The 22385-nt window shown below is 39.7% G+C and overlaps 6 protein-coding genes across 7 annotated transcripts; 4 read left to right on the forward strand and 2 right to left on the reverse strand.

Moving 5' to 3' along the window:
* Positions 1-1010: 1010 nt before the first annotated feature.
* On the forward strand, positions 1011-3247 carry LOC141847394 (uncharacterized). Its single transcript, XM_074735437.1, has 2 exons — positions 1011-2699; positions 2839-3247. The coding sequence occupies exons 1-2, from the start codon at positions 1268-1270 to the stop codon at positions 2874-2876; spliced, it is 1470 nt and encodes a 489-aa protein (XP_074591538.1). The 5' UTR covers positions 1011-1267; the 3' UTR covers positions 2877-3247.
* A 99-nt stretch (positions 3248-3346) lies between these two features.
* Positions 3347-4791, forward strand: LOC141847395 (uncharacterized). Its single transcript, XM_074735439.1, has 5 exons — positions 3347-3879; positions 3970-4054; positions 4147-4231; positions 4303-4340; positions 4442-4791. The coding sequence occupies exons 1-5, from the start codon at positions 3808-3810 to the stop codon at positions 4477-4479; spliced, it is 318 nt and encodes a 105-aa protein (XP_074591540.1). The 5' UTR covers positions 3347-3807; the 3' UTR covers positions 4480-4791.
* Positions 4792-5336: 545 nt separating this feature from the next.
* LOC141847396 (MOB kinase activator-like 1A) lies at positions 5337-9572 on the forward strand. The gene is made up of 7 exons (XM_074735440.1): positions 5337-5442; positions 6093-6141; positions 7223-7331; positions 7510-7603; positions 8789-8922; positions 8998-9161; positions 9339-9572. Exons 1-7 carry the CDS (start codon positions 5420-5422, stop codon positions 9411-9413), a joined length of 648 nt encoding a protein of 215 aa, XP_074591541.1. The 5' UTR covers positions 5337-5419; the 3' UTR covers positions 9414-9572.
* Positions 9573-10255: 683 nt separating this feature from the next.
* On the reverse strand, positions 10256-13705 carry LOC141847303 (uncharacterized). 2 transcript variants are annotated; one of them, XM_074735317.1, is made up of 4 exons: positions 13330-13705; positions 11674-11857; positions 11489-11593; positions 10256-11128 (listed from the first exon to the last, which is right to left on the reverse strand). In XM_074735317.1, exons 1-4 carry the CDS (start codon positions 13336-13338, stop codon positions 10509-10511), a joined length of 918 nt encoding a protein of 305 aa, XP_074591418.1. In that variant the 5' UTR covers positions 13339-13705; the 3' UTR covers positions 10256-10508. The 2 variants fall into 2 exon arrangements, with proteins under 2 accessions (XP_074591418.1, XP_074591416.1); XM_074735315.1 differs by having other exon boundaries at positions 10256-11203.
* A 1201-nt stretch (positions 13706-14906) lies between these two features.
* On the forward strand, positions 14907-15985 carry LOC141847304 (uncharacterized). Its single transcript, XM_074735318.1, has 2 exons — positions 14907-15399; positions 15571-15985. The coding sequence occupies exons 1-2, from the start codon at positions 15040-15042 to the stop codon at positions 15976-15978; spliced, it is 768 nt and encodes a 255-aa protein (XP_074591419.1). The 5' UTR covers positions 14907-15039; the 3' UTR covers positions 15979-15985.
* A 72-nt stretch (positions 15986-16057) lies between these two features.
* Positions 16058-20356, reverse strand: LOC141847302 (phosphoribosylaminoimidazole-succinocarboxamide synthase, chloroplastic-like). The gene is made up of 13 exons (XM_074735314.1): positions 20123-20356; positions 19186-19520; positions 19002-19103; positions 18204-18333; positions 17990-18082; positions 17830-17918; positions 17363-17443; positions 17034-17123; positions 16860-16949; positions 16667-16717; positions 16553-16599; positions 16338-16395; positions 16058-16268 (listed from the first exon to the last, which is right to left on the reverse strand). Exons 2-13 carry the CDS (start codon positions 19483-19485, stop codon positions 16212-16214), a joined length of 1188 nt encoding a protein of 395 aa, XP_074591415.1. The 5' UTR covers positions 19486-19520; positions 20123-20356; the 3' UTR covers positions 16058-16211.
* Between the last annotated feature and the right edge of the window lie 2029 nt (positions 20357-22385).

Raw genomic sequence — 22385 nt, forward strand, 5'->3', positions numbered from 1 at the left:
GGAGATAAGAGAGGGAAGACGTTATGAATTGTTAGATATGAATCGATCATTTCGGGGTCCTTCAATGGACAATCAGGTATCTTAAGTTTGAGTTTCAATTGCAGTGCATTGTAATGGATGTTTTTTTATAGGATTGGATCGGTATTAATTGGTTCTAAGAGTTTGATGTTCTCGAGGTATAATTGAGTTGGTTATGATGGAGCAGATTTATTAAAATGTGTAAGGATCGAATTGGTAAAGTTGAGATAATGTTCTTATCCATTGTTGTTAATTGTAGTTTTTTTATTTATTTTTTTATAGATGATCGTGAGACTAATTGTGTAGGGTTATAAAGGTGGTAGATTTTATTTTTATTTTTAAGAGTTAGATATTTGATGCTTTTATTGATCCATTTAAGCGAACATATCTATACCCTTACATTCCCCTATCATGTGAATTTGAATGTATTAAAAATTCATGAGATTTATTTGTATTTCTAATCAAATAATTTGATTTGGTGTTATGAAAGTTTTTCACCGATCACTTAGAATAAATTAAAAAATGCAAACAAATAATGCCTATTTACTTCATAGGAGGGAAACCAAAAAATAAGAAAGGAAATAATGGAATTATGGAAGGGAAAGATGATATTTTCTTGTCAAAAATTTCCAATGGAGGCAAAAACACATTATAAACTAATATTTATTGACTATTTAAATATGGTAAAATAAGAAACCCTTCAAAATATATTTATTTACATATAGAAAATTAACTAGCATTAATTAAAAGGGTACAATATTATTTGATACAAAAGCCCATTAGGAAAGACGAGTTTTGATAATTTGCTGTATAAAAATGGAATGGATCTATTTTCCTCCTTTATTTCCAAAAAGGTCCTAAATTTTCGGCCCAGTTATAGATCGTGGCCGCCGTCATTGCCAAATCCGGACGATCTCCGCCGTTGGATCTATCGGAGCACTCGTTCATCGGCCCAACGTCTTCGACTCGTTCTCCTCCCCCTTCCCCTTCGCCATGCTATTTCTTCTTCTTCCCTTCTCACAAGCTCCGCTCGTTGATCCTCTCCGCCTTCGATCCCTTCCGGCCATCCTCCTCTTCCGTGTCGTCGCGAATCCAAATCGGATCTGCTTTCGGCAGCCGCCGTCTTGTCGTCGGATTGACGCTGCGAGAGGAGTTTTCGACTACCAACGGCGAAGAAAAATCCGATCTTGGAGAGTTTCGGATTAGGGTTTTTGGTCCTCATCCGGTGGGAGATCGAGGGAGGAAGAGTATGGCCGGAGAGCGAGGTGAGGTAAGCAGCTACCTCATGGATCCGTGTCTTTATAACGGTCTTCCTTCCCTACCTCCACCGGAAAGCCGCGATCTTGGATCGCCGTGGTCGACCTCAGCCCACGCCCCCTACTCTCCGTCCAACGTGCTGTCGACGCCGGATGTGCTGCCTGCCGATCCCGTCCACGCCGCTGACAGCGTTTACCCTTCCTCCTCCGAGCTCCTCCTGTTGGCCGATGAGCATCATGTTACTTCTTCTACTTCAGAATCGCCGGCGGTCGTCGAGTCCTCAATTCCATCTACTGTCCATGGGAACGAACCCTTCGCTCGAGAGCCGCTGCGCCTGGTGCGCCGCGATGCTGATGCCCAAATCTCCATTCCATCGCCTTCTCAGCCTTCCCTAAGAGCTGGGCCTGATCGGGTCGAGACGGCCTACGCGCATGTTCGCCTGAGTGAGCTCACTGCTCGGGGCAACGCGCTCTCTGCTCAGCATCAGCTCCTCCAACACCCAGAGTACCGTTTCCAGAGGTTGCTAGAATCGCTGCGAATTCGTCGGTCGATCACCGGAGCCCCTGCGCAGGGGCTCGATCCCTTGACAAACCCGGAAAGGTTGATGCATGACATTATGCAATCTCATAGGGCAATGGAGGCTGCCAAGAAGGCTGCCGAAGACGAGAAGTCGGGAGATGTGGAGAACAAAGACGACAATGGCGCTGCAGCTAATTTTGAATGCAACATTTGTTATGAGCTTGCCAAGGCACCAGTGGTTACTCCTTGTGGTCATCTCTATTGTTGGTCTTGTTTGTATCAGTGGCTTCATGCTCATTCTGTTAATTCTGAATGCCCTGTCTGCAAAGGGCAGGTACTTGAAGTTAATGTAACTCCTATTTATGGCCGCGGAGGCGACGAAACGAAAGATATTAAGCAAGACGGCGATGAGGAGTCAGGTTTGAAGATTCCGCCTCGGCCCTCAGCTAATAGAATTGAGCATTTGAGGCCACAATTGCGGCAGAGACTGGAAGAAGGAATAGCAAACTCATGGAGGAATAATATGAATGAAGACACACATGATGAGCACAGAACAGGACATCGCTCATCTAGGGGACTAGAAAGGTCCAGTGCTGCACGAACTGCGGTGAGGAGAAGGCCGGTTCGTAGAATTCAGCGGGAGGAGGGGAGGGGTTCTAATTCTACAGGAGTTGGCTTGCGTGTGGATGAGTCATTGAGCTCACCCCTGGTCTTCCATGGTGGAGTTGTTCCATTTCAACAAGCTGGACTATCATCGTTGTCTAATAGTCTTGAGCCTCTACAGCAACATAGGGATAGTGCTGGGTCAGTAATTGCCGTAGACCAAGCATCAGTAATTTCCGCTGTAGGTGGTGGTCGTCGTACCCGTGCTAGAAGGATGCACCAAGTTCCCTTCAACTTATATGGTGAACAATTTTAGTGACCCTTTTCCCTCTTTTTTTGTTCTGAAATCGCTTGTCTTATTCTAAGAGTTACTTAAGTTACAGAATTATGATGGATACAGATGTGTTTTGGTAGAACAAAATCTTATTTGTTCATGTACAGGTGAAATTACTGAAAGGCTTGGGATAGACTGGCGATAAGAGACCGATATTGTCTGAACTTTATTTCTGAAACAGCTTTGAACTTTGTGTTACAGTTTGATAACCAATAACAGTCGAATGTGTACGATTGTGAATTGTTCAGTTAAATTTGCAACTTCATTCGAGGACATAAAGCTGAACATTTTGATGCATCTGCCCAATAATATGGAAATCACATGAGCTAAGCTCCATATACTACTAAGAGTTTGCCTAAGCTAAATCTTGAGTTTCTGGGTTAGATTCGATAACACTTGCCCAACTACGCGAGGAATGTGCTATTGATTATCAAGCAGTCGGTGGGGAGATATCTGAAAAATATGTGAAACCGCTAGTTACATGTTTCGTGTTGATGTCTAGTTGATACAAAGCTACTAAGGGAAGGAAAACATTCAAGTATTTATTGTTCCATTCATATCTTATTGAGTTTAGATCTATGACTCACTGTTTCTTTGTCATTGCAGGTTAAAACATGCTATTTTGTGTTAGATACTAAACGATCGAGGCATTTGTACTTTATCAAGTACCTGCATGATATACGGTATGTACAGGTCCAAGGATGGACCAAGGAAGGCACAAGATTGATATTCTGAACATCGATTAGTTGGAGTCATAGAAATTGAAGTTGGCAAGAAATGATAAAACTTCAAAAACTGAAACAACTCAGATTTAGAACGAACATTCTATTTGTGACTGCTAAGAAGAGTTATACAAGGAATATGACTGCATAAAGTTTTGGATCCCACCGTATCGTCATTCTTTTATCTACGATGTCAGATTATTATTTGCACAAACATTTTCAGTTTGACTAGTACATGAAGCTTTCCTTGATTGATTGTTCAGTGTGATTGCCGCTTATGAGAGTATTTCTTTGATTGATCATGCTTTGTGATGACTACATTCGACTGTAGAAATTTATCGTAGCACGGTTACCATGCTTCAAAGGTCTGAAAGGCGCAAACATCCAAACCTCAAATTGTTGGCTGAAACTGTATTGTTCTTTCAGGTACACATGAATGTCTTATGAGAGTATTTCTTTGATTGATCATGCTTTGTGATGACTACTTGTCGATTGTTGAAATTTATCGTAGCACAGTTACGATGCTTCAAAGGTCTGAAAGGCTCAAACAAGCTATATCCAAACCTCAAATTGTTGGCCGAAAACTGTATTGTTCTTTCAGGTACACACATGAATTTCTTATGAGAGTTTTTCTTTGATTGATCATGTTTTATGATGACTATTTTTCGATTGTTGAAACTTATCGTAGCACAGTTACGATGCTTCAAAGGTCTGAAAGGCTCAAACAAGCTATATCCAAACCTCAAATTGTTGGCCGAAAACTGTATTGTTCTTTCAGGTACACATGAATTTCTTATGAGAGTTTTTCTTTGATTGATCATGCTTTGCGATGACTACATTCGACTGTAGAAATTTATCGCAGCATGCATGGTTATCATGCTTCAAAGGTCGGTCTAAAAGGCTCGAACAAGCAATATCCAAACCTCAAATTGGCTGCAAACTGTGCTCAGGTTCATATGAGTTTCATACAAAATCATTGTTCTTTCAGGGAATTCTTCATTATATTTGGCACTTTTGAAGATCTAGTCTAAAGCATATGCTTATCCTTCAATTATCGAGTACTAAGTGTGTGCATCTCGTTCCAATTCGGTTCCGATATCGAGTAGTTGACTGAGACATATCGAGATGCTGTTGTAGCACCTGCAAGACGAGCCACCTCTACCCGACCCGACCTGACCCAGATCAGGTAATTCAAAGATCTAGTCTACAGCATATGCTTATCCTTCAATTGCCAAATCGATACTTGTAACCTTGTCTATATATTGAGTTCTAAGAGTGCCAATCATGTTTACTCGCAATGCCTTGCTTGTCGTTGTCGTATGGAAATGCTCTTGTAGCCCCCGGAAAAGCTGAGGTAATGTTCTTTCTATAGTGGTCAATTACAGTTTTCCAATTTACTTCTTTATAGATGGTCGTGGAACCGATCGTGTGGGACTGCTGAAATGATGGATTTCATCTTTTTGCTAAAATAGAGATGCTGTTATAGCACCTACAAGACGAGTCATCTCTGCCCGATCCAACCTGACCCAGATTAGGTCAGGTCTTACTTGGCACGCTCGATAAAGACCGAACTATATCAGGTATGGGTCAAATCGACCAGACCAGACCAGACCAGACCGTTGGCAGCTCGGTTCGACATCTCCAACTTTGAGAATAAAACGAATTTCGTGTCTGGTGGCGCGATCCAGCCAGGCGATTGAATAAGGCAATGCGAAAAAAACTCAGAACAGGCTTTCCGACTAATAATCTCGTTTTATTACCTGTCAGATCACTATTGGTTATCTTATGCCGACGACAAGTCTCTGTTGCCTGTCTCCGTAAATTCAGGGATCAGGAACCGACCGAGTTCCTCGTCCTTTTTATATCTTTCAGGTCGCGAATGCTCCGAGCTCTCTCCGCGCCATCGACGAACGGGAGGGGCGACGAGGAACGTGATCCAAACTCTCGCGATCAGATCCGATCGGCCATGAGTCTCTTCGGTCTCGGACGGTACCTTCTTCATCGATTTCGATCTAGTTCTTTGAATCGTTTCGCTTTCATCGATCCAATCTCGTCGATTTTGCGGGTGGATTCGTGAGCTGAGGTGTTCCCAAATGGATTGGAATCGCGGATGGGGATTTTGTGTTTTGAGGGTTTGTTTTCTTCTTTCGTTTTCATCGTTTCCTCGGTCCGTCTCGATAATTCTTCCGTCTGGAAGCCAGGCGATTCGTCTTTATGGATGGGATGTGTTGCAATTATCGGTTGATCCCTTATCAAGAGCTATCCATTGTCTGTCAAGTGTGTGTTGACAATTTGGTACGGGGATCGCGGTGATGTTTATGTTGCAGAATGAAAATTTCCCCCTTTTTTCCGTTTGAGGTGCATGGTATAACATTTTAGTAGCATATATGTCGCTTGGAATTAGATTGGTTGGTTGGTAGAACTAGGGATCAACTTCTTGGATTTTGTAAAAATTCGGCATAAAGTTCTCATGCAACTCAAAATTGGTTCAATTGGCTACGCTATCTTCTCTATATTTCAAACAGTGATCTAGACGTATATAGATCCATAGATTAAGGGCTATCTGTGTTCGAAGCACAAGGAACTTTTTCAGCGAATTCATCAAATGTTCTTCTGCTTACGTGAACATATTCTTCCAGGAACCAGCGGACTTTTCGACCAAAGAAGAGTGCGCCTTCTGGGAGTAAGGTAATGACTCGATATGCTTTCTTATTTATGCATAAATTAGTGACTACCAACATCGCATTTTTGTAGGAGTATATAAGATATTTAGGTTATTCTTATGGCATTTTTTCATTAAAATTAATTTTCTATTCTAACTTCAATTAGTGAAGGAAAAGCACATGGTACAGATCAGCAGTTCCATAGAAATGAAACTTTTATTTAACTAGGTAGTTCACTTGGTATTATTTCTGTAAATCATACTGGTTATGTGTTGGTTCAACCATAAGAGAGGCAAAAGTACTTAATCCGTTTTTTGTAAATATTTGAGGCAGTATCAATTGCCATGGATTATCTTCTTTCTAAAATGGCCTTGTTTATGAGGGAGAAGAGAAGGGGCTCATAGATATTTAAAATGAGTGCTGATTCATCTGATCCGTCTTTTGGTCAAAAGCTAGCTATGTCTCAACATGTTTTAAGATGGGCTCCATGTGCTTTATGCTATCCTGCTTTTTCTTGACAATTGATTCCATTTTGTTGTTTCAATTGTTGTTTCTTGTTTGGCTCACATGTGTTTTGTCCCTTCTCCTTTATCTTTTCTTGCTAGTTTTGTTTTGCCCTGTTTAGATGTCAAATTCATATCAAAGTGGCATTGCCTGACGGGGCGAGATTTCATTTCAATGCTGGCTCACATGTCTTTTGTCTTTTTTATGCAACATGAACTTTGTCTTTTTTTACTTGCCAGTTGTAGTTTCCATTGTTTAAATGTGAAATTCATATACCCAAGTGATATTGCCTGATGGAAATAAATTTCATCTTAATGCAAGATAGAAATCATTTAGATAAGCAAGAGAGGATGGAAATGGTTGTTTACACTAAGATGTTTGTTTTTCTTAGTAATTATGGTTGCCCATGGTAATATATCAGTGAGGATCCATGGGACCATTTCTTTTGCTAATATTTACTCTTCCCCTGGTACATACTCCTAGTTGCATATGCAATTTTATCTTCCGATATCTTGAATAAGTTCTCACTAATGCTATGTTATTAGACCTATAAATTAAAGAATGAGTATTCCTAAGTCTTTTTCTGTCCCTTTTATTTGTAGGGGGCCCAACTCAGGAAGCATATTGATGCAACATTAGGTAGTGGGAACCTAAGGGAAGCAGTGAAGCTTCCACCTGGTGAAGACTTAAACGAGTGGCTTGCTGTCAACAGTAATATTCTTCATATTTTTCAAATTCATATTTTACTTGATTAGCTTTTGTGATCTCTGATATTGTATGTTCATATTGTTTTATCATGTGATCCTAGAAAGTTGTTTCGGTATATCTCAGAAAATGTTTCTTCAGCTGGTGGGACATGAAACTAAATGCTCTCTTTTTGTTGTTTCAGCTGTCGATTTCTTCAATCAAGTGAATTTGCTTTATGGCACACTGACAGAATTCTGTACACCAGAGAATTGTCCTACAATGACTGCAGGGCCAAAGTACGCTAGATAAAAAACTTCATTCCCTTTCTCATTTTAGCTGCTGAAATTTGTGCATACGTTGATATTGAATAAAGAATACTACATGTGCAATTGGGTCAAGTGGCACGTTTAAGACGAAGATTGAATGTTTGAGTCGCTTGACCAAGTTGATTGTTCAATAGCCCAAATAGAATCATTTAATTAAGGGTTAATGTTTAACAACAAGGAAGGGGAAGTCCCCCAGAGGAAATACAACCACAAACGAACAAAAAAAGAAAAGGAAAATATCAGAGCAGGAATCAAGTAATAGATTGAAGGAGCCAATGACAAAATGAACAAATAAATAGTACATGATTTCTTGGAAAAGACATTTGATTTCTCAAAGATAGTGTGGTACCTGTCCTTCCAAATGCATCTTGTGGAAAGTGTCACAGGTTTGTATTCAATGGAAGGGTAAAGGTGGACAATCCATGGTGCGTATTATGTAATACTAATTATATAAACTTATGGCTCATTGGTTAGATCTGTTCCATATTACCCAACAGAAATATTAACCCAATAGAAATTTATTGGAGATAGGGCTTGTTATATACTAACTATATTACCTACAGGGAATTGAGTAGAGCTCACTGATGGGATAAGATTTAGGGTGCAGTTGATCTCAGGCAGTTTGTATGATGCTTTGTGGGTCTAGTTTTGCTTAAATTCAACTATTATTTTGTTCCAGATTTCTTTTATGGTTCTTTTAACATCATATTGAACCATGAAAGGTAAGACCTCTTTATAAACCATGGGTTGCATAATTTCATGATGCATATATGTTTTTGTATAAACTCCGTTGATGGGCCAATTACTGCAAGATACAAGTTTCCGTAAGTCTAATATTATAAATATTTCATTTTGTCATGAGGAGATTGAAAGCTGCCAATACTTGACCTCCATTAGGAATCAACACTAGCAGTGAGAAAACTGATACATTTGTACACTTGTTATGCCCAGTCAGAGACAGTGCATACCAGTTTTATTTCTTTGAACACTCCATTCCTTCAAGGAAACAAGGGAACTTCCCATGACATTCAATCTCTTGTTTTTTTTACTGAATAGATTGTGCATTCTATTTTTAAGCTGATAATTCACTTTGTGATCCGGAAATTAGTCTTGTTTGTGTAAATCATATGTTTATTTGCAGATTTGTATTTGTAGGTATGAATATCGATGGGCGGATGGTGTCCAAATAAAGAAACCTATTGAAGTCTCAGCGCCAAAGTATGTTGAATACCTGATGGAATGGATTGAAGTTCAGCTCGATGATGAATCTATTTTTCCTCAAAAGCTAGGTAGATTCTGTCGATCCAAATAGTAACTAAGGGAACTTAAATTGCTGTTGTTTATCGTCTGCTGTCTTTTTGTAGGAACACCTTTCCCTCCGAACTTTAAAGACGTCGTGAAGACAATATTCAAGCGGTTGTTCCGTGTTTATGCCCACATTTACCACTCACATTTTCAGAAGATCGTCAGCCTCAAGGAAGAGGCACATCTCAACACCTGCTTCAAGCATTTCATTCTCTTCACTTATGTAAGTGCCTAAGTTTATCGCAACCTTCGCTATGCTGGGCAATTTCTTGTCATCTACTTTGTGATAACTAAGATGTGTTACCACTGAATTCGGAGAAATTTGTTGGTTTCTTCTGTTTTTGTTTGTGCAAGCAAAGAATGTTGCGCGGGCTGATGTGTTTGTGTTATCGTGCCGCAGGAGTTCGGGCTGATCGACAAGAAGGAACTCGCCCCGCTGCAGGAGCTAATTGAGTCCATCATCGTTCCATATTAATTTGCTGCTAATCTTAAACGCCTACATGAATAAATCTTCTTGTAATCTTATTTCACTGCTAAGTTTTCCTTCAGTGAAGTTTGTTGATGGTATATTGTGAGCCTCTTACACACATTAATGAACACTAATATGATTTTGTAACACATTTGGCAGAGACAACCTCAATTTAGCTGAATCTTTTATCTTCCAAACAACATTTACCATGTGCAAATATTTAAATAACTACTATAAAAGAAATATTAATATTTATTTAAATACTTATCGTTTTTGTAAATTTGTATACAAGTAGTCAGATATTCTAGATCTGGTAATTGGTAGATTGATTTATTGGTGATGTAGAAGTATATTTTATCAAATTGTAAGCATACTACGAAACTCAAGGTCGACAAAGAATTCACTACTGTATTTGAAAATGTAGACATATGAACAACTTCTAGTGGAATTCGTCATTCTAACAGTTCTACATGATCGATTTCATAATCATCTGTGAGGAGATAAATCGAAAAATTATAATGAACCACGACGCAAGAAGAATATTCTCAGTTTTGTCGAGATTCAACTCTTGTCCACTTCAACAAATCTATTCCATCAGTAACTAACTCAACTATGCTTCAAGAGCTGAGACATATGAACTACTAAACCATTGGACCGTTCACGTTTTCAAATTTATCGGATGAGTGAATCAAAAGGAAGGCCATCCACGGCACCATGTTTAAAAATTGAAACATATGAACTACTAGACCACCAGGCCGATAGGACTCGTTGGACCCGTGGATATCTGAACTATCAAAAACAAAAAAAAGAAATCTAGGAACAAATATGAGACGATGCAAATCCCCTTCACTACATTGTTAGAACTTTCATCTAACTTCTGATTCTTCACTAGTAGATGTTCTCTGTCACACTAGGAATCAAAGCATGATTATCTAATTTTTTTCGTGATTTCTCAGGCAAACAAGTTGCAGTAAAACCAAACCAAAAATCCTATACAAACTTTTAAATTCCCAGCGAGATCGAAGAGAAAAAAAATCAGCTTTGGAAGAACAATTAACGATCGTTAACCTACCTAGTTGAACAAGATGAAGAGCAAAAGCACTAGAGGAAATCCGGGACTCGCGAATCTAGTTTCTCTTGCAATTCCTTGATCGTCGAGCACAGCTCCACCTTCTGTTCCTTGTAGCTCTTAAGCAAGAAATCTTTCCCTTCAATGACTTCCTTCAGCTCACTCGTCTCTTTCTTTAGCATCTCAACCATCTCCCCATCTCCTTTTCCCTTGTCCACTACCACAAAGTGTGATTCCAAGTCATCGATGCTATCGGGATAGGCACTTACCAGCCCATTCGCAGGCAGCGGAGACCACTTCCTTGTCTCTGCGATATGATGATCAGCAATCACCTTTCTTAGTCGCTGGACCTCTTGTTGGCTGCTGAACAACTCATTATTGGCAGCATCGATTTGGACCTGGAGATTCCCTGCTTCAGCCATTTGAATGCGCAGAGAATTCTGCATCTCTGTGATTTGGGATTGCATCTCCATTATCGTTTCGTCTCGTCTCTTGAGCTGCCGCCTTAGCTTCTGTATCACTTCTTTCTTGGTATAGATGTCAGATCCAGACTCCGAGAAGCATGAGTCGGAGCAGTTCGAGTGGTGGCATGGCTTCCAGGGCAGCTCAAGGAGCTCAGGTGGTTCACCTGTTTTGGTATCTGCACCTGAGACTTTTACCAGGGGAAGAGACAGATCAGCTCCTTCTGTTAATGAGCTTCTGGATTGCATGCCGCCACTTGAAATCTCTATATCGAATAACATACTTCTAACATTGATTAGATCACAATAACTGTCAAAACTTTTAGTTAACACTATTTAGATCAAAACTTGTTTAATAAGGGCTTCAATCTGATTCTTCTATCAGTTCAGTCTTGTGACCTTGTTATTGGCATATTTGTAACAAATGACAAAAATGAGCAAGCATAAAAAGGTCATAGCTATGGTCAACAAGATTTTACTAAGCATTGGAAAATACTTTCCATGATATTATTACAAGTATAAGCATGCATTTTAGCTCATGGTAAGCATACCTGAAAGAAATTGGGAACGATTTCCCTCGTCTTGAGCGAAAAGATAGATATCTGAATGCAATTGATGGGCACTTGATCTCCTGTTAGCTTTAGATTTCCAGGTTTCTGAGAGAAGTTGAACAGTTAGGGGGGTTGAACTACAAAATAAAATTATGCTAGAGTACAGAGTGGCAGGCACATCAGACCCTTGTTGCCTTTCTCTTGCTGTTTGTTATCGAGGATTCGTTTCAGCTGGCATCCAAGCTTGATCGAAAGTGTGCTCAGCAAGGCACCTCCTACAACAAGAACCCAATTTGGTCCATTACCTTGACCATGATTCATCTTATGAGTTGCTTGAATGGATCCAGTTCCATTTATCGTTGATTTCATCTGGCAAAGAAAAGAGTTGGACAAAACAATCAATAAATAAACAAAGAGGGGAAGTGTGCGACCCATTTGACTCTAAATTATTTGTTTGTATCCCAAGACATAGGTGAAAGTAGTGGATATATACATGATACTATGTTGAGATCAAGTAAGTGAGCAGGTATCGCCAAAACTCAAGGTATTTGTTGAAGCCCTCATTTAAACATTCCCATTCCCTCCAGTATGTCCGGACAGATTGATTGGTCGGTGATCAAAATAAAACAGACTAAACTTACTTTAGTCATAATCATTGTCAACATTATCAAGCTATGTTTGTCCCAACTATTTGAGGTCAGTTACATGAATTTTATCCCTCTGTTGAGCTTCATGCAAAACTAGATACATCATTTCAATATAACTAATGTTCTCTAAACACAGGGTCATAATAATTATGGAAAACAAATGTAAAAGGAACCACAATGTTGTGCTGCATTCAATGTCGCCAAGGTAAAGATTTCTTTGGAATGGTGGTCCTTACCAAATCAGGCAATTCAGACATTTACTGGTCAATTAGCATCCATGAATGTGAAGATTTGCACAACAATACAAAGAAGCTCCTCCATAGAATCATTAATTAACCAACTGAAGTTCACCAAGTTGCAAGGTTACCATTTTGATTGCTTGACTGAAAATAGCTGGCAAAGAAAACCTTATACAAAAAGTTCACTCTGCGAGCAGGAGAATCAGTGGAGATAAAGACTCATTCAAACTCTTTTTTCTGTTTTCAGTTATTCATATGATTATCATCTTAATTTATGTTGTTTCCCCTGTATGTTGCTCATCTCTTTCCCAATGTAAAATGAGTAACATTGACAACTTCCAACTACATCGAACCTCCTGACTCAGCATCAAAACAACACTCCTCATCCCACTCTTCCATTTATGCCTTCCATCACCATTCATCGGTATGAATTCACTCTTCGAACTTGCACAAAAGAAAAAACAATATCAGGCAATCCTATCAATAATAACTAATTCTTCCACATCTCTTTTCAGACCTCACACTCATCTAAAGAAAATCATCAATTAGGGTTTTGAAAAAAAGAAGATTATTCCACTATACTATATTTTCCATTCACACTCACCACAAAGAACATTTCAACCATTTTTGTTATGCAGGATCAGCAGAACGATACAAGAAACAAATAGTTTCAAATGGCCTACGGGATTCAAGAGATGCTACATATGTAGTGCCCTTTCCTGTACCAACATCTTCACTTCCTGAAACCTTACGTCCTCTTAAATCCATCATCACGCCCTTCTAAGCTAAGGAAGAAACACAAAGGAGGTTCAATTCAGCGAGGATCACCAGGAATCGAAGCGCACGATCCAGTTTCAATATCGAAATAGGTCCGAAGAGCAGACTCGCTAAGACAAAAAGCATAAGAAAAAGAAAAAGGAAGGGTAACGAAATCGCTCGATTGGGTCGACAATACCTCATTCATTCAGACAAGATCGACGAGCCACAACGAGGTCCCTCCGAGTTCCTCTCCGGCGAGCTTCTCTCCTCCTGTGCGCTGTTCCCTCCTCCGGTGAAGCTCTGATTCGCGTGCTGGGAGACAGCGAGCTCGGCGGCGGCGGCGGCGGCGGTAGGTCGAGCGAGGAAGATGGAGGCGGAGGAAGGACTGGTCTCGATCGAGGTGCTCTCTCTCTCTCTCTCTCTTCTCTCTCCTCTCTCTCTCTCCTCTCTCCGCCCTTTTACCTTGTCGAGTCGAAGCGTGGAGTGGCGATCGCGCGTCGCTCGCATGGCAACCGCCCTGCGGCCGTGTGCCCTAACCAGCACTCAACCTCAACGCCGTGCATCCGCATACACTAACGACTCTCCCTATGGAGACAGCGATGGGAACGCCCGCATAGAAAGAAGCTGCCCTCGGTGAAGGTTTTGACCGCTCGCGGACGTTTGTCGGTAACGGAATCCGTCTACCCCCGTCGTACCACTCACCGGGGCCCACCAGATTGGGTTCTCCGGATGCCAGCTCGGCTAGGTCCATCGGGACCTCGAACACGCATGGACCCCAGCAGTTGGTTCATTCGATGCCAGCTCGGCTAGGTCCATCGGGACCTCGAACACGCATGGACGCAGTTGGTTCATTCAATACGAGTGAAGGTACGATCAAATCTTGTTTAAATATTTGGACCAACTTTTTTTTTCATGTTCAATTTTAATTTTTTTATGAAAATGATATCATATTTTAGTGTTCAATTATATAATTATTCATTTATTTTTAAATATGATTCAATTTTTATATATTATAATAATTACGAAATCACATATTATAACACTGAATAATATTATAAAATAATTAAATAATTATATATAATTGAACAATAAAATATAATATTTTTTTGATAAAAAAATTAAAATCTCCTTTATGATTTGAGAAAAATATATTGTGCGACAAAACTGAGGTAATATACTCCTCCATCGTAGTCAACTGTAGACAAGATCATAATACAATAGATCTATAATAAGATTGTTTATTTACAACTACAACGAAATGGTATACAAAGTCAACAGATCTCAATCAATGATTAAATAAATATGATTTATGATTACATAAACCGTTGAGGATAGTTTTAAATCTGAGCTAAGGCGAACTACCATAGAAAATTTATTGAAATCACTAAATTTTTGATTTACCTCCTTATAGATAGTTGTGAGGTCGACCGTGTAGAGACCGTTGAAGATGACAGATTCCATCCTTTTTGTTAAAAAGAGAAAAATATATTATGGCCCCGAGACATGATTGAGTTGGTTAGTACAAAACAGACTTACTAAAGTGGGGAGTCGAATTTCGACGAAGATAAGACAATATTCTCTCCGTAGTGGTTAATTATAATTTCTCGATTTATCTCCTCATAGATGATCATGTGATCGATTATGTGAAACTGCTAAAATGACAGATTTTTTTTTTTTTTTTTTTTTTTTTGCTGAAGAGAAATGTGGAGTTTTTTAGAAATATGTTAAATGTGGGATTTTTTTTTTAAAAAAAATTACCCTAATTGTGTAATCTTTTAGCACAAGACACAACTATGGCCTTGGTTCCTGACAGGCGACAGCCAATTCTCCTCCAACTCTACTTCGATCTCTCCGACGGAAGAGGAGTGAACTGAGCAATTAGGGTTTCGGCAAGCACGCGAAGGCGATGATGTTTAGCGGCGGCGGCGGGGACGCGGAGTCCCTCAGCGAACGGATGGCGATGCTGGTCGAAATCCCGATCCAGATGAGCCTTGCGCCGGGGGAGGAGATGGCGGTCGCGAGCGGAGGCGGAGGCGGAGGGGCGTCGCTGCCGCGGAGGAGGAAGGAGGAGCGGTTTCCGCAGTGGGGACAGCAGGAGACGGGGGACCTCATCGCGATCAGGGCCGACCTGGAGCGCGACCCCTCGGCGGCGCGGCGGAACCGGACGCTGTGGGAGGCGGTGGCGGCCAGGATGAGGGACCTCGGCTACCACCGGACGCCCGACCAGTGCAAGAGCAAGTTGAAGAGCCTCGTCAATCGCTACAAGGTCCTGCCTCTCTTCGATTCTCCCCTTCCCCCAAATTCCCACTTCAATCTGCCAATAGTTCGTAGATCGATTTGCATCTTCTTTCCTCTGTAAATTTCAATTTTATCTATCAATTCATGAAAAGTTGCCCCTGAATCTTGTTCTTGTTAACATATGGATTTGATCCGTCAGGGTGAGGAGACAGTTGATCCTGGTGCAGCAGGCAGGCAATGGCCTTTCTCTGATGAGCTGAGTGTAGTGTTCAAGCAGCGCCGCCGCCTTGAATCAGAATCAGGTTCTTCCCAGAGGAAGAAGAAACCAAAGAGGCTAAGCATTCAGGAACTGCTGCAGGAATTCTTGCAGCAGCAGCAGCAGATGGAGCTGCAGCGGTGCGAGACGATGAGGCGGCGGGCGCAGGAGCGGCAGGTATTCGAGCTAGAGCGGCGGCAGTCGATGGAGAAGCTGGAGAGGGAGAAGCTGATGTTGGAACAGTCATGGAGGGAGGAGAAGGAGCAGAGGAGGAAGATGGAGGAGAGCCGAGCCGAGAACAGGGATGCACTGCTGACTACACTGCTGAACAAATTCATTCAAGATCTCTGATCTTGCCAATCGTAAGAGGAGTGAAATTGCTACGCAAGAGGATCAAAGTGGACTTATTCGCGGAAATAAACAAAGCAACGAATCTACAAATCTTCCCATGGCATCTGTTTTCGATCTATGGGGTGTTTTTTATCAACCATGATTATGGCAAAGAGTAGTGCAAGAGAATACTGCCCTTGCTCTTGCTTCAACTGGCAGCTTCACAAACTAGACGGATGAAGAACAATCGACGATCAAAAAGATGAGAGTGTGCTCGAAACATTCCTGGTTATCCTTTCATGTATCGGTTCCTGCGACGGGGAAGAACATTAATATGCCCTGAACCAACACAAGTGAAGCTCAAGTTTGTAGTAGGCTACCTCTGAAATGGGCAATTGAAATTTGGAATTTGTGATTGTTTCAAAGAGGAAGATGTACCTGAAAAAGCAAGAAAAGTAAGAAACAGAGAATTCATTTCAGCAAAAAAGTGGAATCCGCAGACTTTTAGTATATTGCTATGTTCTAAGCGGGACATCGCAGTTTTAGGGGATGTGAAATCAAGTCCATGTTTGGTGTAAAATCGAAAAAGATTTACCGCCACGCAAGTTCGCAAACAAGGTCCTTGGGGGCCTCAGGGAGAACCTACAAGTTTGAAGTGATGAGGAAACAAAGTTGACTAAAGAACAGTTCAAAGTACATCTACATCTACCTCATCTTCATATGGATTGCAATGTTCCTTGAACCACAACCTTAAGAACTCCTAAGAACATGTCAAATCACTTAGGAAGGTAGCAGAACAACAAAGAAAAACAGATAATGAGTAAAATGTCTTTTGAAATAATTGTGGATTACATAAAGACACATTAAAGAAATGGATTTAGATAAAACAAAAAGTCCTATACCTTATCGACATTTTCAGGTTCGATGCCAGAGTTGAATCGCTCCTCGTAAGAATTAGCAATCCAATATCTGCTTGAGTCAGGGGTGTGCACCTGAAAGATTTGATGTAACCTCAATATTGTCAAACAAAAATGATTCCAAAAAAATGGTACACTTCAAAGCCATGGTGAACCAACCTCATCAACTAGCATTATTGTCCCATCAGCTGCTTTTCCAAACTCATACTTTGTGTCAACTAGTATCAGGCCATTCTCCAATGCTACTTGCTGCGGTAATGCAGATGAAATTAGTACAACCATCAGCTTTTTGGTAGTTGCATGAACAGTAGGGCAACAAAATCTTACACACTAATTGAAGATCAGTATAGTAAATTTCAATCATAAGATATTCTAAAACTTCAACAAGCTTTTGTCATCAAGATTAACAGAAAAAGTTCACACTGAGGTTCACATCGAGTATACCTTCAAATAGATTAACAGAAATGGATGATTAGGAAGATGCCCACCTGTCCATAAGCAAATAACGCCAATGCTTTGTTGCTTACTTCATCTAATTCATCTTTTGTCATCAAGCCCAATTGAAGAATCTGAAAATAGTAATAAACTCATAAGCGCAGGAGAAACATCAGTTATAGTTCACTCAAGCAACATATTCGATGTCCAACAGAGGAATTTGCATAACCAACTTAAAATCCATTGTACTTTTGTGAAGCATCATTCAAACATTTTTCCTCAAAAATTGAAACACTAGTGCAACACAATTTAGTTATTTTATAACAGTAATATTTTTTTCTTCGAGTACAAAACCTTATCATGGTGACTAATATCAAGTATAATTGACTCAAGAAAACCATCAAATAACTACAACTAGAAAACACTTCCAGTGAATCATTTGATGGTGGTTCATAGAATCTTTCATTCACTTGAAGAAAAGTAGTGCCTGTTATTAAAAACAAAAATCATTAGGCTAAACCTCATCAGGTGACACAGGAACATCATGGTCTGCAGATTTAGTTGTTGGAGTAAGTATATTTGCAGATAACTTCTCATTCTTTACCAATCCTGAAATAAAGGGGCAAAAAATTTACTTGAATAGATACAAATCATAAATAAATAGCAGCAAAAAAAATTACCTTCAGGAAGTGAATTTCCACAATAGTTTCTAATCCCTTCAGCATAAACTGTCCACAGGGATGTATCAGTGCTACCAGTTATATAACCTCTTACTGCAAGGATACACCAGAACATTAGACAGAAATCACATAGCATGTGAAAAATACATGAAAAGTTTAAAGAAAAACTTAAGCAATAGAGGAAATTGAATGAATTAGAAGGCAAACATATTACCAACAAATTCAACTGGGAACACAGAGCACTTCTTTGCAATTGTCACATTTCTGTCTGGAGCAGAAACCAAAGCATTCGGAGTAATATGTTGAGTTTTATTAAACCACCATAGACTTGTCTCGTTAAGAACCTGAATATCAAGATGTCTGGTATTATGCTGTATGAATAATTACTAGGCTCAGTGCTAAGATAATTGCTAAATCCAGTAACCTTTTTTTGACAAAATTGCTGTTTATGAAAAAGTACTAATATCTTTCTTGATATCTATTAGTTAATATCTATTACTTATTTCTTCCATAAACATAATCAAGGGAAATCTCTATTATGAGAAAAAAGGCTTAGGAACCTATTTAGTATTTGTTTAAAGGTTTACTTATTTAACTCATTTATGCAATGTACACAATAAAATACAATGCATAAGTGTATACATATATAAGATTCTTATGTAGATGCATATCTATCTATCTATCCATCTATCTACACACACACACACACACACACATATGATATTCTTTGTGTAAATTTGTAAGAAACTTAAAGATGTTAACAAGCAAGCTTCAGAAGAAAATTTTGCACATAGTTAACAATGGGCTTAGTTAGATTACCAAAAGACAATCTTATAAATCAGAGAAAGTACCTAACTTGCTCCATCTTAAAAATAATAAATAATTCTTACAAATTTACAGCTAAATTAAGTAATTATATACCAGAGAACTAAGGGCCCAAGAATAATAAAACAACAAAAAGGAACACTAATTACATCTAGTAACTCAAAACTGTTGTAGAAAATAGGAATACCTGGCCTTTAAAGGGTATGGATGCAAGAACACGATCAAATGCACTCTGTCGATCAGTGGTAACCAGTACAAGATGATCTCCTGCATCATAAACATCCCTCACCTGCAAACTTAAACAAGCACTAAGGCTAGGCCATTGTAATGAAGAAAAAACATCAGAAATATACCAAACGTCACACTCATACCTTGCCTCTAGACTTGGAGTGAAGTCCAGGCACAGTTTGATCAAGGTGGGTTTCAGAGAGGCAATTTGAGAGCATAGAACTAGCAGCATGAAGAACATCATCACGGTGGCTATCATTCTCCGAAAGTAACGAGGCAGCAACCTTAGAAGAAGACTTCTTTTGCATGGAGGTGAGTGCAGAGATAGATAATGGACGAGGGAGAGAGGTCATGGATAGACGTTGAGATCGAGTTGAGGGAACAAGTAAGGTCTTTTTTGGAAGGATTTGTAGTGTGGATGGAGAGCCGATGAGAGCCGCCATGAATGCCCAATAACAGCAAATGATTTTCCCAAAATCTTAAAAGAAATACACAATGTTACCCAAATTTCAACAAGAACTTGATCCAACACCAAACCTCCATAGACAACAGTAGATATCCAGGAATTTTCAGGTATGGCATAAACACATATAATTGTAAGAAAATCAAACATACAATACTGGTTTCAAAGATCTTTCTATATCTATGTGAGCAGAAAATCAAAATTACAAAAGAATAACTATTTAAATCAAGCGGAAGTGGAGAGAAGATCAATTAATTATCTGAATACCCAGTAATCCTTACTAACCACAAACTGAATCCACCCGTTCATTTAAGTTGTAATTGTTGGGTATCCAAACCCATCAAATGATGAGTTGGATGAATTATGGATAAAAAATGGAACAAAACAGAACAGGGATTTTGCATTCGGTACTATCATAAGGATGATAAACCGACTATGATGATAAACCGAACAAAATTCAGTACTATCATAAGGATTTTGCATTCGGATCTCCATGCACCTAAATCAAGAAAGCTCTTGCTAAAAAAAAACAATCATAAACTGTTGGCTAAAACCAATAATCTGTACACATGCTCCAAGACAGAAATTAAATACAAAACACAAAAACATTTTATCACCTAATCGTAGAACTGAGTCGAAAAGAAGAACGACGTCGTCGGAGGGAAGAGGGCCGAAGTTGTAGCAGCCGGATTCTGGAAACGATAGTGTGGAGGAGAGAGGGGCTTGCGGGAGGAAGGGGAGGACTGACCTGCGTGATCGAAGGGCCAAGATAAACAGGAAAACTGGTCCGACGGAGCGGCGAACGGGAGGAAGACCCAGTCGGGCCACCGGCGGCGGGGCGGCGGCGAGATTGGGACGGTGATCGCGAGGGCAAGCGGAGCGTGCGGCGGCGGAAGTGGGCTTTTAAGGCGGAGGAACAAAATTATGCTCATGAATAAAAGTGGAAATGGGGCCCAGCACGAATCGAACCGTACATGATCTGCAACCCGACCGAATTTGGTCCGTCGGATCCACCCGGTCCTCTTTTATTAAATAAAGAAAATGACAGTTGCATGCTGCAAAATTAAATATAAAAAATTAAAATTTTGAAACAAATTATTTTAGAGAGAAAAAAAATATACAATATTTTAATGGTAACTAAAATATCTTGAGCCTTTAATTTTGTTTAATGCATCCTCAAAAATGATATCTAGGTTTTTAGTTACTTGAGGAAGTAATAAAGGAATGCTCCTTTTTCTCTGATAACCTATAATTTCCATCCCTTTTTACTTTATGTTTACCTTGAAGGATAGACAAGAGAAACAACGAATCAGGAAAAACACATCATTTAGTTTCAAGATTATCCGAATCCTAAAGATAAAGAGAGAGCAATTTGATAAGAACCCTATTCGACTAAATACCACGGATGGTCAAGCCACCAGTCAACAAACAATACGGCATGTGCGACTTCCTAACGGAGCTCAAGGGAGAGGATGATGAGGACCTGAAATGCACTTCAACAGGAGGTGAGAATTATGCGAGGAGTCCCGACAGACCACTCCGACGCTCAAGTCAGTATTCCGTAGAAGAAAAAAATGAAATTACTGAAGAAGAAGAAGAGTTTAAAAAATCAAATCAGCCCCATCAGCAGAAGCGGAAGAAGAAGAAGGAGAAGAAGCCCTCCCTTTCGGCAGAAGAGGAAAAGTCCCCTTTTTCTTTGCTAGAGTCCCCCATTATATATGAGGAGATCATCAGATCTGACATTATGTGCAGAAAAAAAGAAATTCAAGGATATCAGATTTGACAACTTCATAAATATTCTTTATGTTGCCATGTATCTTGGAATATGCACAGCTTGTTCATGCTTTATGTTGTCATGTGTCTTGGGAATATGCATAGTTTGTTTATGAATCCACAAAAGATAAATATTAACACTAGTCCATTTGACTAGCACTGTCAAGTCAACCATAAGCATGACTTTCGTTTGACTCTTGGCCTCCATCCGGAAAGGAACCACGCCATTCATGACCCCTGCATCAAACCCTATGACATGCTAATCACACACAGAAGCTTTGAGAATATACACTACTTGCCAAAATGATAGAGTCGATATTAATGTGATGATTCTTTTCCATTAAATTTATTGTAATTGTCAAGCTTCTTCTATTATTGTGTCTTACAGAGCCTTCTCTTTGAGGGCCTCTTTCAAATGATCAATGAAGCTGGTGACTTTCACCTTCACAACACACATATTTAATTGCTGTTGGAAATTGTTCTATCAGACTTATGGTTGTGTCTACTCTGATCGAAGACAACCCTGAACGTACCTTGGCTCCATCCCTGAAAGAGGCATTCACCATAATCCTCAACCAAAAAGTCATAGTTGATAACAATTTAACTGATTTGGGCAATTACCATGTAAAAAAGGAGGTTTTGAATAAACTTGAGCAGGGAATTGATCACAATGTAACTGTCCAAAATCGAAGAAACTAGTATCATCAGGAATTTCCATTTTATTGTGATCTGAAACTTCCCTTACCCTTTGGGCTTTTCCTTTCTTTCTAGAGGTGTGATTGCTCAATCTTTCTTGCAATTTGACTGTAAGGCCTAATATTAAGATAGACCGCAACTGCTTTCTTTAAGGGCTGACTGGCTTGTGTTTCTGAAACAGCTGAAGGAGATTTCTCAGGGGTACTCATTCTTCATCAGTGTTAGTATCTTGGGCTCAATGGTAGAACCAACTGATAGTTATTCCACAAAACAAGCTAATGCCATAGAGGAAGTGCTTTAGTAACCGATAAGGAATCTCATGACAAGGTTTGGGAGGTTTCAAAAAAGATCATGAATGGAAGAACTCCGAAGTGCCCTTCACTGATAAACTCTCCAAAGTGCCCTTCAGAG

This window comes from Curcuma longa, chromosome 16, assembly GCF_044706935.1.
Source record: "Curcuma longa cultivar G26 ecotype Majalengka, Jawa Barat chromosome 16, ITB_CL_G26_1.1, whole genome shotgun sequence".
Classification (NCBI taxonomy): domain Eukaryota; kingdom Viridiplantae; phylum Streptophyta; class Magnoliopsida; order Zingiberales; family Zingiberaceae; genus Curcuma; species Curcuma longa.

Coding starts and splice junctions, on each gene's coding strand:
- LOC141847394 (XM_074735437.1), top strand. CDS start 1,268: ATGGCCGGAGAGCGAGGTGAGGTAAGCAGCTACCTCATGGATCCGTGT. Junction 2,700..2,838: donor AGTTCCCTTCAACTTATATG/GTGAACAATTTT, acceptor GTTCATGTACAG/GTGAAATTACTGAAAGGCTT.
- LOC141847395 (XM_074735439.1), top strand. CDS start 3,808: ATGCTTCAAAGGTCTGAAAGGCGCAAACATCCAAACCTCAAATTGTTG. Junction 3,880..3,969: donor AAACTGTATTGTTCTTTCAG/GTACACATGAAT, acceptor ATCGTAGCACAG/TTACGATGCTTCAAAGGTCT. Junction 4,055..4,146: donor AAACTGTATTGTTCTTTCAG/GTACACACATGA, acceptor ATCGTAGCACAG/TTACGATGCTTCAAAGGTCT.
- LOC141847396 (XM_074735440.1), top strand. CDS start 5,420: ATGAGTCTCTTCGGTCTCGGACG. Junction 5,443..6,092: donor AGTCTCTTCGGTCTCGGACG/GTACCTTCTTCA, acceptor ATATTCTTCCAG/GAACCAGCGGACTTTTCGAC. Junction 8,923..8,997: donor TATTTTTCCTCAAAAGCTAG/GTAGATTCTGTC, acceptor GTCTTTTTGTAG/GAACACCTTTCCCTCCGAAC.
- LOC141847303 (XM_074735315.1), bottom strand. Junction 11,594..11,673: donor GCAAGAGAAAGGCAACAAGG/GTCTGATGTGCC, acceptor AACTTCTCTCAG/AAACCTGGAAATCTAAAGCT. Junction 11,204..11,488: donor TCGTTCCCAATTTCTTTCAG/GTATGCTTACCA, acceptor TATTCGATATAG/AGATTTCAAGTGGCGGCATG.
- LOC141847304 (XM_074735318.1), top strand. CDS start 15,040: ATGATGTTTAGCGGCGGCGGCGGGGACGCGGAGTCCCTCAGCGAACGG. Junction 15,400..15,570: donor GCCTCGTCAATCGCTACAAG/GTCCTGCCTCTC, acceptor TTGATCCGTCAG/GGTGAGGAGACAGTTGATCC.
- LOC141847302 (XM_074735314.1), bottom strand. CDS start 19,485: ATGGCGGCTCTCATCGGCTCTCCATCCACACTACAAATCCTTCCAAAA. Junction 16,950..17,033: donor CAATAATGCTAGTTGATGAG/GTTGGTTCACCA, acceptor CAAATCTTTCAG/GTGCACACCCCTGACTCAAG. Junction 16,396..16,552: donor GTTTGCGAACTTGCGTGGCG/GTAAATCTTTTT, acceptor TTGCTTTTTCAG/GTACATCTTCCTCTTTGAAA.